Raw genomic sequence first — 20,606 nt, forward strand, 5'->3', positions numbered from 1 at the left:
GGCTCACTGCTCATCCTGAAGCTTGGGTCAAGCTCTGCGAGTACTGGTCCTCAGATGAGTACAAAGTGAAGTCAGATAGAAATCGTTTGAACCGGAAGAGCAAACCGGGCCTCCATCGATTTGGAGCAGATGGATTTATTGGGAAATCACAACGAATGGTATGACGAGCTAAGTAACATTTAGTCTTTTTCCCTCAGACAAATTTGTACATTTTATTATGTCTCTTACTGCAGGAGGCTCGTGATGGTGTTGAACCCCGATTCATTGACGTTTACATGGAGGGACACCGAGGTCCAGATCCAGATCATCCAGAAGTTTTATGTGACGAAAGCGCGACAGAAAAGCTGGTAGGTGTAAATAATTACTATCTATTCTTAATTAACTTGTGACTCATTTATAATTAACATAAATTGTTTTGTAGACTCGTTATGCTGAGGAGGTTAGGAGGAAAGCAGGAGACGATGATCTAGATTGGAGGGAGGCACCTTTCGATCCGGATGCAGCATATGTTGCCGGTGGTGGGCTACCACATGGGAGGTATGATAAGATCAAAGTTGTGATATATAAACACTATATTATCATAACTTGTGATGTTTCTAGGTTGGGGATCGGCGATGGGGTTGTGAGTCGCGATAGCTTTGGTCGTCGGTCAGTTTCCTCGGCGGGGAGTAGATCTCGAACTTCAACTTCGAGGGAATCAGAGCTTGATGAGCAACTAAGACAACAACAACAACAAGTTCAACATCTATCTCAACAAGTTCAGATGATGCAGGGAATGCTGATGCAGGTAATAATTTTATTAATCCGCTCAGAATCTGCCCATATTTTTTTTATCTAAATCGCTCTGAGCCTTAGACAGCATAAAATCGGTCTGGTCAATTGTTGAGTGATTTCTGCATTTGTTAGGAGGTTGTCACAGCCTGTGATATGAACATACCCTTAACTGCACAAGCACAACCACTTCAGATTCAGGATGTGATTAGTTGAATCTAGGCTAAGTGAGACAATGTCAATCCCTTAACATTAGCCAAGCAACCTGGGGGCAAATTCAAAGAATTAAAGAACATCAAACAAGCTTGCTCATCCTATATATACATATCCAGTTATATTGGGTTGCTCATCCTATATATACATATCCAGTTATATATAACTGGATATAACAAAAAGAGCAAGCTTGCTCATCAAAAGAGTGGAAACCATTTGAGCTCCCCCCCTAACGCTTCGATACTCAAGTTCTTTGGTTTTCAAGATTGTACTAAATAGATATTAAAGTTCATTATATTTTCATGTAATCACGTCTATACACTTATCCTATCATGCCTCAAACCTTAATCTACTTTTAAATAAGTTACAATACATAACTTGTGTAACTACAATATAATGGTCTCAGTATCTTAATCTACTTTAAAATATAATAAATTGCTTAATATATTAAATTATTAATCACATGTTAATAGCACTATTAAATCTGCTTTGCACCATGCGGACCTAGTATGCCACAATCGTAAATGAAATTCATCTCTGGTGAGCCAGTCTAGTGCTTGCATTTTGCATCTAGTGAGTCAGGTCCAAACTCTTTGCAGGCAACCAAAGCCTGGTTCTGGTATACACTGACAACCAAACATGCCCTTATTAACCTCTAAGGCAAGAACCTTAGTACCAATATTAACTTGAATGAATCTCATAAATGCAAGTTGCTATATAGGACTTTGTGGCTCATAGCGGACACAGGAACTTGCATGGGAGGAAGAAAATCACTTTGTTGCCAGTCTTAAGCTACTCTGCTCTTTTGGTTTCACAAGTACAGATCTGCAAAGTATCACGGTAATTTCCAATTGTAACCAGGCAACATTTTCACTTACAGGTCAGAAATTTATTTGACCTTAACCTTAGAGGGGCACAGCCTTTATCTCCACACTGCTTTCCATGCACAAACAAATGCAATGCCCAGTACGCTTTTGTACAAATCTCAGCATACCATGGTCCCTATCTCTGCAATGCCCAGTAAGGGCTTAAAATTGACCTGCCCGGATGTCTGCATCAATGCGATCTGCATTAAGTGTTCCTGGCAGCTCCCTAAAATCTTCGTTGAATATGGAGTATGCACTGCGTGGAGGGTAGAACAAGCAGAAAGTTCAAACTTTGAAGTCATAAACTCCTGATATACTCAAGTTCTATTCAAGTCCTATATATACATATCCAGTTATATTGCGTGGAGGGTAGAGCAAGCTTGTTTGACACTGATGGGTGATTCTGCTCATCAAAAGAGCAAGCTCATCCTATATATACATATCCAGTTATATTGGGTTGTACACTCCTGCTGAAATTAAAAATGCTTCACATACTGCTGGGTACATATCCAGTTATATTGGGTTGCTTCACATACTGTTTGACACTAAAGAGCAAGCTTGCTCATCAAAAGAGTGGAAACCATTTGAGCTCCCCCCCTAACGCTTCGTTTGTTTGACACTGATGGGTGATTCTGCTCGCTGCTCAGGGCCGCCCAGCCGCTAGGAGCTAGTATTTCATCCTCGCCATCTTTCCTGCAACAGATGCACGCCCACAGCTCGCAGTGTCCGTGGGTGTAGCCCTTCCCCTCCACGCCCAGGCACTCGTCGACGCATCTCTTGTTGTTCACGCAGTAGTTGTCCCACAGCCGGAAGCATTTCCACTGCGACAGCTCGTAAAAACCAATCAGTTCAACCATGTGTTTCATTTCACTTTTTTCAGACATCATAGCTTCAGAGAGAAGATATATATATACCTGAACCTGATGACAAGGCCATCAGCATCTATGCATCAGTGAATTAGCTGATTTTTTGTGTTATGTGTAATCTAGGCTTTTCCTGTTTGCTTTCTTGATTAGCTGTTTTTTGTGTAATGTGTAATCGCAATTTCTGTCATCTGCTAGTTGCCTGCATCAGTGAATTGTGACTTCAGTTGGTAAAGCCTAACTCATGGTTCAGTTGGTAACTTGCTTGTGGCTTCTATGATGCATGTGCTAGATAAGATTACCATCCCATGTGTGAGTTTAAACTCTATATATACATTAGTTTAAAATAAAACTCAAGCTTATTGTATTTGCAGATGTATAGTGCTCAGATGGGATCTCCAATGGGACCCCAGTTCACCCGTCCGTCACAATCTGGACAGACCCCAAACACCAACGAAACACAGGTATAGTTTTGTAGTATATTTACTTTCATTTACAATTATAATCATGCATTGTTTTATTTGGTTATAGGGTTCTGAGACCGGACAAGGAAACCCACAGATGGACATTCAGTGGTCGATGCCTCCTAGAGGACAGATTCTTCCTCCTCCACAACCAGGTATGGGATATTGGCCACCACCACCATGGGGATATCCTACACATCCAATGGGGCCTTGGGGACGCCCCCCATGGCCAACACAGCCACTTCCGTCACCTGCGGTACGTTCCTGAATTTCAATGCTAGTTGATTTCCTCCTAATTAAATAAACTAAGTCTAGATTGGTTTTATCGTCTAGCTTTAGTCACTATCAAAGGGGGGCCACAGTGCACCATTTTCACCTACCTAGGCTAGTTCTCAATTCTCACCTACCTGAGCTCTTCTGAAATCAAACTACAGATTCAGTGTCTATGAACCTATTTAATTGAGATAGTGACTATGAACCTATCTGAAATCAAACTACAGATTCAGCAAAAAAGTGACTATCAAACTAGAAAATCAAATAAAGCAAATAGTTGGAATAATTTTCTGTTCCCAACAGTAACCAAATAGTGGGGGGCCAGAGGAAGAGCCAACGGCGTGTGCCTTCTTGTACCTCTCGATCATTTTGGTTTATGAGAATTTTGGTGTACATGTGATTTAATGCTTTCCTATATTTATTTAGAAAAGGACGCTATGTTTATCATGCTTTCCTATATCTTGGTGTACATGTGATTTAATGCCAGTTGTATATTTATGAGAATTTTGGTTTATTTTGTAGGATTCCGGCTCTCATCAAGTGACTCCTCCCCCTCACGCTGACTTTGCGGACAGATGTCTCAATTCTAGTGGTGGAGCTACGAACAACAATCCGATGTCCTGATCGAGAGCGATGGAGCTAATGTTTGAACTTGTGAACTAAAAATGAGAACTATGGATATGAACCTATGTATTTGGACTTGTGTGAATTTGTGAACTTATGTATTTGGACTTGTGTGAATTTGTGAACTTATGTATATTTGGACTTGTATGAATTTGTGATATGTATATATATCCCTGTGTTTGAAAATTGTATTGTATGTGATATTCTGTGTTGCATGTGTTATTATGTGTGTCTAATTTATCATTTCTGTATTTTTTTATTTTTTTCTGGAAAAGAGTTAAGAACGTGGGTACCCACGTTCTTAACTTTAAGAACGTGGGTACCGTCGAACTTAATGGGCAGCCCGCGCCGACTCACGCAGGACACATAAGTTCGACGGCCACCTGTACCCACGTTCTTAAAGTTAAGAACGTCGGTGCCGTCGAACTTATGGGACACAATTCGACGGTCCCCGTCGAACTTAAAAACCCACGTTCTTAAAGTTAAGTTCGACGGTACCCACGTTCTTAAAGTTAAGAACGTGGGTACCCACGTTCTTAACGTTAAGAACGTGGGGGCCGTCGAACTTAATTCTTTAAGTTCGTCCAAAAATCGCCGTGGGCTATATTCATCGGTAAACCCACGTTCTTACGTTAAGTTCGACGGCCTATTACATTAAGTTCGACGGTTTTTCACCCACGTTCTTTAACCAGTTTCTTGTAGTGCAAGCTCCATGGAGCAGTGGGAATTTGGATTCCACCACTCGCAGCCACACATCTGCATCAAGCGGGTCCTCTGCCCTTGTGAACAATGGAGGCTGGGTGCTGAGGAACTCCTGATAGGTAGCCGCTGCGGGGTGACGCTGATGGTCTCCACCACCATAGTGCTGAGGTGGTGGCTGACGCTGAGCCAGCTGTCTCAAGATCTCATTCTGCTGAGCCATGAGCTCCTGCAGAGTGGGAGGCGGTGGCGGTGGAGGAACGTGCTCATTCTGGCCACGACGCTGCCTCCCGGCCATCTGAAAAACCACATACTTAACACCTTATTCCCAAGTTCAAGAAGTTTATCGCGAAGGAAAAAGTTAAAACAACATGATAGACTCCGACTTCAACAAAAGGATTTTAAAAGGCACAAATTCTTCCTTCCAAATTAAACTGATGACAGCATCCATCAAACAAGCTTTCAAGAGAGTTTAGCATGATTACATCAATTGTCCCAAAATGACTCAACTCTATCTAGCCTAGTACCCCAAGGGTGCAAAAGCTAAGCTAGCTGCGAGGAGTCCGACCATCCAACTTCTAATCCTATCCTGAACACCTAGTGAGCGAACGAAGCAACACTCGACTCGGGGGAAGGTGGTCTTCCCGAGCCAGCAGTGTCCACACTGGAGGCAGGCTCATCCCCTCCCTCGATGTCGACGTCCTCGTTGGCCTCCAGGTCCTGGATCTCCTGGTGATGCATATCCAGGTGCTCGTTAGCCTCAGCAAGCTGCAGCTGAGTGTTAATGAGCTGATCCTCTAGAACCTCGATGGTGTTCTCCCTGGTGCCCACTAGCTCCTCCAACTCTTGGATATCCGTGGATAGCTGCTCCACCTGCAAGTCCTTCTCCACCATTTCTTGAGACAAATCAACCACGAGTTCCTCTCTGTTGTCCAACGTAATCTTTGTTGCCTCCAGCAATGCCATCAGATGGGACATCGCCTCACCGCGCATTACTTGCAGACGGTACAGCGCATTCATGCACCGCACGGTCAAGTGTGCGGTCTGTCCGGGGTAGATGGCCCAGATATCCTTGGCATGCTCCACCCGATCCTTCCACATTGGGTCGTCCTCCCTCTCAGCGGGGAACAAGCCAATGGGGTGGGTAGCCAGCTCCAAAGGATGGAATCCGCAGAAAGTAGTCAATCCATGCAGAGCGATCGCCTCGATCGTGTCCTCCGCTCGGTATCCGAAAGACTCGGAGTCCAAAGAGCGCCAGCCTGGCTGCAGGGGATGAGGCTCCAAGGTCATCCTCACCCTACAGCGGGGCACTCTGTGCTTCTCGAACTGCTGCACCGCGTACTGAGGGGGTGTCGCGTATCCGGCCCCCTGAAGTACCTCCCATAAAATGCGGGGAAAGCCCTCTCGTGCAAGCCCGTCAGTGTGGGTCAGTGCATTTCCATCATCGGAGGATCCGTGGGAAGTCATCTGTGTACGGTTAAGCGTAAGTAAAAGAAAAAGAATTATAAAAGAACAAGGAAAATAAAACTCAGCCTTTCTCTAGTTAAATGAAAAGGGCACTGGGGACCTAGTTGGTTGTTATCTTGTTTTTAAGTCCTTTACTCAGTTATCCATTTGCTTAATTAAGAATGCATGCATGCTCGTCCTGAACGACCTCACAACAAGATAAAAGGAATCGGGAAGGACTCCCATCCTGTAAAAGCGGCCTGTAGGGCCTAGTTACTTAGCCACCTAGCTACCCTTCTATTACCCTAAGGCTTCACATCCTAGGTCTATCCTGCTCGTCCTACTATCTATCCAACATTGTTTCTATCAAGTTTTACATGGAAAAATGATGGTATTTACATTTTATTGATTCCTCTGTGGTGGTACAAGCTCCGATACCAGCTGTGGCGGAACTGCCCGAATTATTCCAACTTAAGTGCCTAAGCCCCGCCTTAGAGGCTAGACCACACTTAAATGGGAATAACTCGTCAATCCTTCGGATCTAGTCCGACACGGCCACTGACAGGATCAAGTACCACAATCTCACTCGAAGGTGAGTCACAGAGCAAATACAATAAAGCATAAAACCATACATGTCAGAGTATTAAATTATTACATCACCATCATCATCATCGGAGTTTTTGCAAAAGTAACCATCATTGTTCGAAGTGCAGCGGAAAATAAACTAACGGGAAATAAATAGAGAGATGGGGAAGCCTGTCCCATCACTCCTCATGCTCCTCCTCAGCCGAGGCAGGGTCCCACTCGACAGTCCAACCCGGTGGCAAGATGGACGGCCAAGTCACTCCAGCAACCATTTCCTCCAGAGAACCTGTAAAAAATTATGCCACAAGCAAGGCTGAGTATACTAATACTCAGCTAGACTTACCCGGTGTGAGGAGTCTACTCCTCTACCTCTAGACATGCAGCTGTTTGGCTGTGGGGTTTGGTTGCCAAAAGCACTAGCTGAGTTTCTAAATCAAGTTTTTAACTTTGTCAAAATTAAGTGTGACTCTCTTAAGGCTAAAGATGTACTATCTATTCATACATAGTAGCAAACATTTTTAGCAATCAACATCTTGTATCATCTCAGCACAATTCCACTTGTTACTCAATGTAGCAGCATGGATCAAGCAATCTCATTAGCTGCGAGAAGCAGACGATTCGAATCGAGTTTTTATCCTTGCAAGGTAAACCTAAACACACGACATGTAGGGGCACTCCGTCCCCACACACATCAACCGTCCCCATCGATTCCCTGGCAACAGATCAGGGCTCACCGCCTTGGCGTACAATGCCTCACTGACCCCGACTGGCCGTCGTGCAGTGACCGCACTTGTACCCACCATAACCGGAATGGGAGACCTCGTCTCAGGTCGCGTGAGGGGATATGTCTGCGGGCAGGTTCACTCAGGTACTAGGCTTACCGATTTACCATATTTCTCGGTATGTGTTTAGTACGTTCAAACGCTTGACTCGCGGTACCACACCTTAATCCTTATTCAAATTTTTATCCCGTGAACAACCAATCCCCATGGATGGTTGCCCACACCCAACATCAGTACGATATGAAAGTGGGTACAATCAATGTCCTGACCTCGCGCGAGTGCTAGAAAAATCACTCGTCTTCTACCGAGATCCTACTTAATAAAGCAGCTACTCGACCTAGCATACTAGTATTCATCTCAACAGGGTTCCTGAGATCATGCAACTAAGGTTCCAAACAATTCCTACACCTATGTGCACAATCAATCCTACAATCATTAAGTGAAGTAAAATAGCATAATTTACAGGTTATGCATAAAACCGGGGCTTGCCTTCCAAAGCAGTGGCAGGCAGGTCCTCTGGTGCAGACTCTGGGGCTGGATCCGGGGCTACCTCCTGAGCAGCTCCTTGCTCCGGCACGAGGATGTATTCTCCGTCAGCAAGGTTACAGTCTATCGAGATGCAATGAACATGTATGTCATGATTATGCAAGATTTAATAACATTAAGCTAAAAGAAATTAAGTCAAGAAGTAACTTAGGGTTTCTTGGTTATGTGGGGCTTCTAGTGGTATATATACATATACTTATTACCTTTTAGGCTTAGGTTTTCTTTTAGGATAACATAGTGGATTTGTATTGTCTTTATAGATTTCAGTGGACAAATTTACAAGGGTTTTAAGATGACATTAATTACCACTATTCATTTCCCTTTTCTTAATTTCTACTTAGGGTTTCTAGGGTAGGTTTGAACTATGACAGGGGTTTAATATTTTCCAAAAATTCTGTAAAAAGTACAGTGGGTTGCCATTTGCTGATCTAGCTGGTTTTAAGAATTTGAGGCTTAAAGTACAAAGGCTAGGCTTTAAACAAAAATAACAATAGTTATGCAAAATGGGCCACTTTACACTACATCTCTTAGTTAGGGGTGCGTTCTGCCCTAGAGGGTATTTTTGCTGGCATCCAATAGTAATGATAGGCTTCTGTGCTAAAAATCACAGAAAACTAAGGGGTGGTTATTTAGTTATGATTTTCTTAAGTTTAATGTCAAAAAGGCACTTTCTACTACATTATTATTTGAAAAATGTCAAACAGCAGATTTCATATTTTTCCTAAGTTCTCATTAATAAAACATTAGTTATCCCAAGGGTGGGGGTGTTTTTACCTTGGGGTTATTTTGTAGAGTTTTTCTAAGTTTCACTTGTTTTATTAAAATAAAAAGGTATCCTACTTATGTTATACTGAACCAGGGTATGATATATTTTTCCAGTGAACTACATTAAATAAGTATCCTAACAAAAATAGAGGTGTTCTCTGGTTCATTGTTTAAATTACATTTTCTATTTTTCTTATCCTTAAGCATATTATAGAATAAGGGGTAAAAACTAACTTAATGGAGTGGACTGAGAGGTTTAACATTTTTATTTGGGTTAGTAGGTAGATACAAACTTCTCAAAATTTTTCTAACCCCAGTCAAATAGTGCAACTAATTTTGGCCCTATTATTGAGCTTTTGGTCAAAACTATAATTAAATCAGAGCTTTAAAGTTTTCTATAGTACATAGGGGGTTTTATATTTTTCTTAAGTAGGTTACATTATTTAGAGTCTGACAAAATTGGTTTGACCAAATTTGGATGAACTAAACAGAAGTTATGGATTTTCAAAGTTTCTGTTCAAATTAAAAACAGATTTAATAAAGGTTTTCTGGAAAAACAGTTTACACCGAGGTCCCTGGGTTTAAACTAAATCAACCTTCGCAAATCTACCCTCGCGCCACTATTCCCCTGTGTCTCTGACATTTCACAAAACCCCCTGACCTTCTCTCCCTCTCACCCGCAGTCCTTCCCCTTATGCAAACAGTAACCGCGAGAAAGAAAAGGGTGGCGCGGCTTACCGGCGGCGAGGGAGGTCCGGCGAAGGGTGGGGTTGGCTCGGGGAGACTCTGGCGGTCACGTCGAGGTACGGCTTGACGTCGGGGATGGCCGGAATCGCCCGGTCCACGCGCGCAGGCGGGTGTCCTCGTCGGCGACGAGTGTACCGGCCAAACCACGGCGAACTGGTTCAATCCAAGGGCACGGTGAGCTTCACGGGGTAACGTAGTGACCGTGTGCACAAGGAATCGAAGGATGGTTGAGTGGATTACCCGGTCCACGTACTCCGGCGGGGTTGAGAGCTCCGGCGAGCGTGGACTGGCCTCTCCGGCGAAGCAAACTCCGATTCCTCGCTCGGGGAGCTTTACGGAGGGGTGCACAGTCTTCTCCGAGGGCTGGACGGGGTTGGGAATGGCTCTATTGGCCGGTCTACGGTGACAGAGGGATTGGGCGGCCGCGGACACGCTGCGCACGGGCAAACGGCGGCGAGCTAGACTCCGGTGAGGTTTGAGGGTGCGCGGAAGAGTGCAGTCGAAGCCTGGGAGGGCTTTATAGGCGCGAGCGCGGGCCATGGCGCTGGCTTGGCTCGGGCGCGGCGCTGGGCATGCGGGGGCGCGCGCGAGCGTGCTCTGGCGCGGGCAGGAAGCGTCGAACACGTGGAGGTGTGTTTCTTCCATTGTTCAAACGTCTCCAGAGATCGCAAACGTGCGAATCTTGCCATGAATCCGGCGCAGACCTCTTCCTGGCACCTAGGGCTATCTCACATGTGCGAGTTCCAATGGAGGATACGCCCTAGATCAGGAGATAGACGGGCGCCAAATCTGGCTTGTCTCACTGCCCACACCGCGACAAAACTGATGCCAAAACCTGTCAAACGTCAAAGTCTCGGTTTCCACTTTTTCCAGGGGGTGCCTTAGGTGGTATACCACATTTTTGGTATAGAACCTAAGTGGTTTTGGTGCCATCTTCAAGGTGAACACGGTTGTTCTTTGGATTAGGGTTAGAATTTGACTTAGAGGAAAATAGAGAGCTCTAGCTCTCTCTCCACTTGGAGATTTGAATTGGGGTTTCTTCAGGGGTATTTTTGCAATATTTCCCTCCCCTAATTGATGGTTATAAGGTTAGTTAAGGTTTGGGTAAAAATTACTCATGCTTTGCACACTTGTTCACTCTCTTTCCCCTCTTACCTAGGGTTTTGGGAGATAGGGTTTAAGAGAGGTCTAGGGTTCTTCTCCCCTCTTATCCAAGGTAGTAAGTGAGCAAGGATTAGAGTAATGCTTCTTAGGTCATTGGCAACTTGATTAACACATGATCTCCAAAGTTCTTAGGTGTTTCCCTAAGCCTTTACCCCATATAATTCACAGTCCTTAGTGCCAAGATGTGCTCTAGCCATGGTAACACCTGGGGTGTTACAGAAAGACTACAAGCCCCGCTCCAAGAAGGTTTGCTACAAGTGTGGTAAGCCCGATCACTTTATAGTCAAATGTCCTATTTCTAGTGACAGTGACAGGGGCGACGACAAGAAGGGGAGAAGGAAGGAGAAGAAGAAATACTACAAGAAGAGGGGCGGCGATGCCCATGTTTGTCGGGAGTGGGACTCCGACGAAAGCTCTAGCGACTCCTCCGACGACGAGGACGCCGCCAACATCGCCGTCACCAAGGGACTTCTCTTCCCCAACGTCGGCCACAAGTGCCTCATGGCAAAGGACGGCAAAAAGAAGGTTAAATCTAAAACCTCCACTAGATATGAATCCTCTAGTGATGAAAATGTTAGTGATGAGGAAGATAACTTGCGTTCTCTTTTTGCCAACCTCAACATGCAACAAAAGGAGAAACTTAATGAATTGATTAGTGCCATTCATGAAAAGGATGACCTCTTGGACACTCAAGAGGACTTCCTTATTAAAGAAAATAAGAAGCATGTTAAGGTTAAAAATGCTTATGCTCTAGAAGTAGAAAAATGTGAAAAATTGTCTAGTGAGCTAAGCACTTGCCATGAGACTATAGACAACCTTAGAAATGAAAATTCTAACTTATTAGCTAAGGTTGATTCTATTGCTTGTAATGTTTCAATTCCCAATCTTAATGATAATAATGATTTGCTTGCTAATATTGAAGAATTGAACTTATCTCTTGTTAGCCTTAAGAATGAAAATGAAAAATTAATTGCTAAGGCTAAAGATTTTGATGTTTGCAATGCTACCATTTCCGACCTTAGAACTAAGAATGATATCTTGCATGCTAAGGTTGTAGAATTAAAATCTTGCAAACCCTCTACATCTACCGTTGAGCACACTTCTATTTGCACTAGATGTAGAGATGTTGATGTTAATGCTATTCATGATCACATGTCTTTAATTAAACAACAAAATGATCATATAGCAAAATTAGATGCTAAAATTGCCGAGCATAACTTAGAAAACGAAAAATTTAAATTTGCTAGAAGTATGCTCTATAGTGGGAGACGCCCTGGCATCAAGGATGGCATTGGCTTCCAAAGGGGGGACAATGTCAAACTTAATGCCCCTCCTAAAAGATTGTCCAACTTTGTTAAGGGCAAGGCTCCCATGCCTCAGGATAACGAGGGTTACATTTTATACCCTGCTGGTTATCCCGAGGACAAAATTAGGAAAATTCATTCTAGGAAGTCTCACTCTGGTTCTAACCATGCTTTTATGTATAAGAGTGAGACATCTAGCTCTAGGCAACCAACCCGTGCTAAGTTGCCTAAGAAGAAAATTCCTAATGCATCAAATGAACATAGTCTTTCATTTAAAACTTTTGATGCTTCTTATGTTTTGACTAACAAATCCGGCAAAGTAGTTGCCAAATATGTTGGGGGCAAGCACAAGGGGTCAAAGACTTGTGTTTGGGTACCCAAAGCTCTTGTATCTAATGCCAAAGGACCCAAAACCATTTGGGTACCTAAAGTCAAGAACTAAAATTGTGTTGTAGGTTTATGCATCCGGGGGCTCAAGTTGGATACTAGACAGCGGGTGCGCAAACTATATGACAGGGGAGAAAAGGATGTTCTCCTCCTACGAGAAAAACCGAGATCCCCAACGAGCTATTACATTCGGGGATGGAAACCAAGGTTTGGTCAAAGGATTGGGTAAAATTGCTATATCCCCTGACCACTCTATTTCCAATGTTTTTCTTGTAGATTCATTAGATTACAATTTGCTTTCTGTATCTCAATTATGCAAAATGGGCTACAACTGTCTTTTCACTGATGTAGGTGTCACTGTCTTTAGAAGAAGTGATGATTCAATAGCATTTAAGGGAGTGTTAGAGGGTCAGCTATACTTGGTAGATTTTGATAGAGCTGAACTCGACACTTGCTTAATTGCTAAGACTAACATGGGCTGGCTCTGGCATCGCCGACTAGCACATGTTGGGATGAAGAATCTTCACAAGCTTCTAAACGGAGAACACATATTAGGACTAACAAATGTTCATTTTGAGAAAGACAGGGTTTGTAGCGCATGCCAAGCAGGAAAGCAAGTTGGTGCCCATCATCCACACAAGAACATCATGACGACCGACAGGCCGCTTGAGCTACTCCACATGGATTTATTCGGCCCGATTGCTTACATAAGCATCGGCGGGAGTAAGTATTGTCTTGTAATAGTGGATGATTATTCTCGCTTCACTTGGGTATTCTTTTTACAGGAAAAATCTCAAACCAAAGAGACCTTAAAGGGATTCTTGAGACGAGCTCAAAATGAGTTCGGCTTAAGGATCAAGAAGATTAGAAGCGACAACGGGACTGAGTTCAAGAACTCTCAAATTGAAAGCTTCCTTGAGGAGGAGGGCATCAAACATGAGTTCTCTTCTCCCTACACGCCACAACAAAATGGTGTAGTGGAGAGCAAGAATCGAACTCTATTAGACATGGCTAGGACCATGCTTGATGAGTACAAGACTTCGGATCGGTTTTGGGCCGAGACGGTCAACACCGCTTGCTACGCCATCAACCGGTTATATCTACACCAAATCCTCAAGAAGACATCCTATGAACTCCTAACCGGTAAAAAGCCCAATATCTCATATTTTAGAGTCTTTGGTAGCAAATGCTTTATTCTTGTTAAAAGAGGTAGAAAATCTAAATTTGCTCCTGAGACTGTAGAAGGCTTTTTACTAGGATATGATTCAAACACAAAGGCATATAGAGTCTTTGACAAGTCCTCTGGACAAGTTGAAGTTTCTTGTGACGTTGTGTTTGATGAGACTAATGGCTCCCAAGAAGAGCAAGTTGATCTTGATGAGATAGGTATTGAAGAGGCTCCGTGCATCGCGCTAAGGAACATGTCCATTGGGGATGTGTGTCCTAAGGAATCCGAAGAGCCTCCAAATGCACAAGATCAACCGTCCTCCTCCACGCAAGCATCTCCACCGACTCAAAATGAGGATGAGGCTCAAGTTGATGAAGTAGAAGATCAAGCAAATGAGCCTTCTCAAGATGACGGCAATGATCAAGGGGGAGATGCAAATGATCAAGACAAGGAGGATGAAGAACAAGGCCGCCACACCCAAGAGTCCACCAAGCAATCCAACGAGATCATCCCGTCGACACCATCCTCGGCGACATTCATAAGGGGGTAACTACTAGATCTCGTGTTGCACATTTTTGTGAGCATTACTCTTTTGTTTCCTCTATTGAGCCACACAGGGTAGAGGAAGCACTCCAAGATTCGGATTGGGTGGTGGCGATGCAAGAGGAGCTCAACAACTTCACTAGGAATGAGGTATGGCATTTAGTTCCACGTCCTAACCAAAATGTTGTAGGAACCAAATGGGTCTTCCGCAACAAGCAAGATGAGCATGGTGTGGTGATAAGGAACAAAGCTCGACTTGTGGCCAAGGGATACTCCCAAGTCGAAGGTTTGGATTTCGGTGAAACCTATGCACCCGTAGCTAGGCTTGAGTCAATTCGCATATTATTGGCCTATGCTACTTACCATGGCTTTAAGCTCTATCAAATGGACGTGAAAAGTGCCTTCCTCAATGGACCAATCAAGGAAGAGGTCTATGTTGAGCAACCTCCCGGCTTTGAAGATAGTGAGTACCCTAACCATGTCTATAAACTCTCTAAGGCGCTTTATGGGCTCAAGCAAGCCCCAAGAGCATGGTATGAATGCCTTAGAGATTTTCTTATCGCTAATGGCTTCAAAGTCGGAAAGGCCGATCCTACTTTATTTACTAAAACTCTTGAAAATGACTTGTTTGTATGCCAAATTTATGTTGATGATATTATATTTGGGTCTACTAACAAGTCTACGTGTGAAGAATTTAGTAGGATCATGACACAAAAGTTCGAGATGTCCATGATGGGGGAGTTGAAGTATTTCTTAGGATTTCAAGTAAAGCAACTCCAAGATGGCACTTTCCTAAGCCAAACCAAGTACACTCAAGATATTCTAAGCAAGTTTGGAATGAAGGATGCCAAACCCATCAAGACACCCATGGGAACTAATGGGCATCTCGACCTTGACACGGGAGGTAAGTCCGTGGATCAAAAGGTATATCGGTCGATGATAGGTTCTTTGCTATATTTATGTGCATCTCGACCGGATATTATGCTTTCCGTATGCATGTGTGCAAGATTCCAAGCCGACCCTAAGGAAGCTCACCTTACGGCCGTAAAACGAATCTTGAGATATTTGGCTTATACTCCTAAGTTTGGGCTTTGGTATCCTAGGGGATCCATTTTTGATTTGATTGGTTATTCAGATGCCGATTGGGCAGGGTGTAAAATCAATAGAAAGAGCACATCGGGGACTTGCCAGTTCTTGGGAAGATCCTTGGTGTCTTGGGCTTCAAAGAAGCAAAATTCGGTCGCTCTTTCCACCGCCGAAGCCGAGTACATTGCCGCAGGCCATTGTTGCGTGCAATTGCTTTGGATGAGGCAAACCCTGCGGGACTACGGTTACAAATTAACCAAAGTCCCTTTGCTATGTGATAATGAGAGTGCAATCAAGATGGCGGATAATCCCGTCGAGCATAGCCGCACTAAACACATAGCCATTCGGTATCACTTTTTAAGGGATCACCAACAAAAGGGAGATATCGAGATTTCTTACATTAATACTAAAGATCAATTAGCCGATATCTTTACCAAGCCACTTGATGAACAAACTTTTAACAAACTTAGGCATGAGCTCAATATTCTTGATTCGCGCAATTTCTTTTGCTAGATTGCACACATAGCTCATTTATATACCTTTGATCATGTCTCTTTCATATGCTATGACTAATGTGTCTTTCAAGTCTATTTCAAACCAAGCCATAGGTGTATTGAAAGGGAATTGGAGTCTTCAGCGAAGACAAAGGCTTCCACTCCGTAACTCATCCTTCGTCGTCGCTCCGTGTCACTCTCCATCTTTGGAGGAGAGAGCAAAAGGACTTCGTCTTTGGTACAATCTTAACTCATTTATTTATAACTAAAGGGGAAGAAAGTACTTCGAGGGCTCTAATGATTCCGTTTTTGGCGATTCATGCCAAAGGGGGAGAGAGTATGAGCCCAAAGCAAAAGGACCGCACCACCACCAATTTCAAAAACTTAGTTTTTCAAAAGAGTATTTTCAATTGGCATCTTATTGTGTTCAAAAGGGGGAGAAAGTAGTATTTCAAAAATGATATATCAAAACCCTCTTAAACACTAAGAGGAGGATCTCATTTAGGGGGAGTTTTGTTTAGTCAAAGGAAAAGCATTTGAAACAGGGGGAGAAATTTTCAAATCTTGAAAATGCTTTGCAAAATCTTATTTATTTACCTTTGACTATTTGCAAGAAATTTTCAAATCTTGAAAATGCTTTGCAAAATCTTATTTATTTACCTTTGACTATTTGCAAAAGAACTTTGAAAAGGATTTACAAAAGAGTTTGCAAAAACAAAACATGTGGTGCAAGCGTGGTCCAAAATGTTAAAAACAAAGAAGCAATCCATGCATATCTTGTAAGTATTAATATTGGCTCAATTCCAAGCAACCTTTGCACTTACATTATGCAAACTAGTTCAATTATGCATTTTTATACTTGCTTTGGTTTGTGTTGGCATCAATCACCAAAAAGGGGGAGATTGAAAGGGAATTAGGCTTACACCTATTTTCCTAATTGATTTTGGTGGTTGAATTGCCCAACACAAATAATTGAACTAACTAGTTTGCTCTAGTGTATAAGTTATACAGGTGTAAAAGGTTCACACGTAGCCAATAAAAAGATCAAATATTGGATTCTACAAAGGAGCAAAGGGACAACCGAAGGCACCTCTGGTCTGGGGCACCGGACATGTCCGGTGAATTATAGCGGAGTGCCTCTGGAAATTCCCGAAGGTGGCAAGTTTGAGTTGGAGTCCTCTGGTGCACCGGACACTGTCCGGTGTACACCGGACAGTCCGGTGCCCCAGACCAGAGGTGCCTTCGTGCCAACGGTCACCTGCAGGCGCATTCAATGCGCGCCAGAAGCGCGCAGAAGTCAGGCACGCCCATACTGGCGCACCGGACATTGAACAGTACATGTCCGGTGTGCACCGGACATCCAGGCGGGCCCAGAAGACAGAAGCTCCAACGGTCAGAATCCAACAGCATTGGTGACGTGGCTGGCGCACCGGACATGTCCGGTGTGCACCGGACTGTCCGGTGTGCACCGGACTGTCCGGTGTGCACCGGACTGTCCGGTGCACCATACGACAGACAGCCTCCACCAACGGTCAAGTTTGGTGGTTGGGGCTATAAATACCCCAACCACCCCCACATTCAAAGCATCCAAGTTTTCCAGCTTCCAACCACTATACAAGAGCTTGCATTCATTGCAAAGCACACCAAAAGAGATCAAATCCTCTCCCAACTCCACACAAAGACTTAGTGACTAGAGAGAGTGATTTGTAGTGTTCATTTGAGCTCTTGCGCTTGGATCGCTTCTTTTCTTTCGCATTCTTTCTTGTGATCAAACACTCACTTGTAATTGAGGCAAGAGACACCAATTGTGTGGTGGTCCTTGCGGGAAGTTTGATTCCCAAGTGATTTGAGAAGAGAAGCTCACTCGGTCCGAGGGACCGTTTGAGAGAGGGAAGGGTTGAAAGAGACCCGGCCTTTGTGGCCTCCTCAACGGGGAGTAGGTTTGCAAGAACCGAACCTCGGTAAAATAAATCCGCGTGTCACACTCTTCATTTGCTTGCGATTTGTTTTCCACCCTCTCTCGCGGACTCGTTTCTTTATTTCTAACGCTAACCCGGCTTGTAGTTGTGTTTATAATTGTAAATTTCAGTTTCGCCCTATTCACCCCCCCTCTAGGCGACTATCAATTATCCTTCAAGTGGTACTTTGACCATTAAAGTCTTAGTGCATGTCTCTTATAAGTATTCCAAACTTGTATGCACACTTTTACTGGGAGGTCACTCTACAAGTTGGTATCTTTGATACTAACACTTATTTCAAGCATATCATGTGTATAGCAGTCTCATTGCAAGGAAAATGGAGTCTCTAGAGATAAGCACCATGCTTCAACTCAAATGGAATAGCTTCAATTTGGTTTTCACTTTAAACTAGTATCAATTTGTTATCTTTCAATTGATACATATTATATGCTTTTTCCATGCATTATATAGGCTAAACTCTGTTGTGCATTAATTAGTCTGTTATGCATATGCTTTGCCACTGACCATATGTACGGATACACTTAGGGCAAGCTTAGTCTATCTAATGTGAAAATCAAGTTTTATGATCAATTTCCTACCACATACAAAGGATCCAAAAATTTGATCATCCCTTGTGTTACTAATGTCTTCCTTTCGGTGTTTGATTTCAAAGGGGGAGAATTTGTAGCACCAAAAGAAAATCCAACCCATAACAAATGCCAAAATCCACAATGTAAATTATGAAGCCTTCATCTGACATCAAACATATAAGTCATATTTTGTTAGGGGGCTTTAAGGAAAATAGGAGAGAACTCTATTCTAGAAAATGGTCCAAGAAAGGGAGGAAGTAGATTATGGAGTTAGACGAAGACTTAAGTCCATAATAACACACAAAGAAGACAATGGCAAGGGCAAGATAAGTATCATCTATGCATTCAATTGGTATCTTTCAAAGAAGACAATGGCAAGGGCAAGATAAGTATCATCTATGCATTCAATTGGTATCTTTTAGTATCATATGATGTTGCCTTTGCACTTCATCATAGCAAGTAGATTGCATTTAAATTTGATTATCTATTATTTATTTGCTTTGGTCTTGTTGTTATCAATCACCAAAAAGGGGAGATTGTAAGAAAAATGGACCTTGTCCCATTTATATTTAGGTTTTAGTGTTTGATGATCAACATGACCAATTGTACTAACATTTTTTGCTAGTGTATTTTATGTAGTCCAATAGTATGTGAAGTGAACTCAGACTTAGATGAAGTGACTCGGGTGATCAACACCTCAAGCAAGACATTAGTAGACATATTGAATATATACAATTACATGCCAAAGTCTCAGGCTTAAGATGCAAAAGACCAAACAAAGACACATGAGGTAATAAAATGGAATATTTGTTCCTCGGCAGCACCGGACGAGTCCAATGTGGCACAGGAGAACAACTGTGTTGTCTCAAAGAATGATAACTATAACTAGGGCACTAGACATCAAGGTTTGCATTATACCTCAGGCACCAAACACATCCAGTGGTGCAACAGACCCCACATCGGATAGTGGGACGTATCTTGTGCACAAGACTTCCTTTATGCACCAATGCACAAAATCAATTCCTTCGTCCAACATTCTTCAGCTTACGTGTTTTACGAAAACACCTTCCACTCTCCTTCCTCACGTGTAGCTACATATTTGCTAAAAAAATCGAGTGCCCGGACGAAGGTTATTAGACAAAGGGTCTAGATTGATTTTATGCGTGGGTGCACGAAGGTCCTGTGTATAGGATATGTTCCCCTAAATAAGAGGTATTTTAGAAACAAAGTTGTAGAGAAGAATTGGAGGCATCAATAAGGCACTAGACGTGTCCAATGTACATCGAAGGTAGCACCAAACTTCTAATCTCCAACGGTCGATAATAGATAAAAACCAATGACTAGCTAATATGGATGCACCAGACATGTTAGACATGTCTAGTGGGTGCACTGGACATGTTTGGTGCCTACGTAAAGAGCTGTTGTGCGGCCTAATGGTTATATTTGAGGTTGTTGGCTATATATACCCCGTTATGCAAGTTGTGTGAGTTGAGACTCATTTGTATAGCTCTAGCTACAAAAGACCTTAGTCAAATACTCAATGATTAGCGTGTGTTTTGCAAAATGATTAGGTTAGTTAGACCATTGCTTATGTGCTTAGTCTAGATTTAGGCCACTATAATTTGAAATTTGATGGCTATCTCGAGTGCTCAAGTGAGCAAAAACCCATGGCGTTGCAGCATGAAATGTATCTTGTACTCACAGTCTCTGTGCTCATATGAGCATTTTACATATGGTGCATCCGTGAGCAATCCAATGATGCACAACAATTTTTCACGTACCCCCTCTCACCTTAGCTCCAATAACACAAGACACCAAGCAAAGGTGGAAGGAGATAAATGAAAAATTATTGGACATCGTTGGATTGATCGTGGATGCACCAGATTTAAAGTACTCATATGAGTACAAAGGATCTATGTGCACAGGATACGTTACAAGTACTCATATGAGTACAAAGGATCTATGTGCACAGGATACGTTACAGTATGTTGTACTATTGAAGAGATTGCTCAAAGGACATCCTCGTGTAGGAAGCCACCATATGTGTTTCCATCTATAATAGAAGTTTCGTTGAAGCTAGATGATAGACTTGCATATTAATCCTTTCATTTCAAATAATAAAATATTTTGGTTTTCTAGATACATAATTTTTGTTAGGCACTTGAATATTACACTTATCTAGATTTGCAATAAAAGAAATATATTAAAAAAGTTAAAATACATTATAATTTAGAACGAAGGAAGTATAAAATAATTGTGGTTCTTTTC

The 20,606-nt window shown here is 42.8% G+C and overlaps 1 protein-coding gene across 1 annotated transcript; it reads left to right on the top strand.

Annotated features, from left to right (window-relative positions):
• The first annotated feature begins 428 nt into the window (after positions 1-428).
• LOC109942510 (salivary acidic proline-rich phosphoprotein 1/2-like) lies at positions 429-3,445 on the top strand. Its single transcript, XM_020544576.1, has 4 exons — positions 429-537; positions 601-787; positions 3,088-3,177; positions 3,245-3,445. Exons 2-4 carry the CDS (start codon positions 764-766, stop codon positions 3,443-3,445), a joined length of 315 nt encoding a protein of 104 aa, XP_020400165.1. The 5' UTR covers positions 429-537; positions 601-763.
• The last annotated feature ends 17,161 nt before the right edge of the window (positions 3,446-20,606 follow it).

Source organism: Zea mays, chromosome 9, assembly GCF_902167145.1.
Source record: "Zea mays cultivar B73 chromosome 9, Zm-B73-REFERENCE-NAM-5.0, whole genome shotgun sequence".
Lineage (NCBI taxonomy): Eukaryota > Viridiplantae > Streptophyta > Magnoliopsida > Poales > Poaceae > Zea > Zea mays.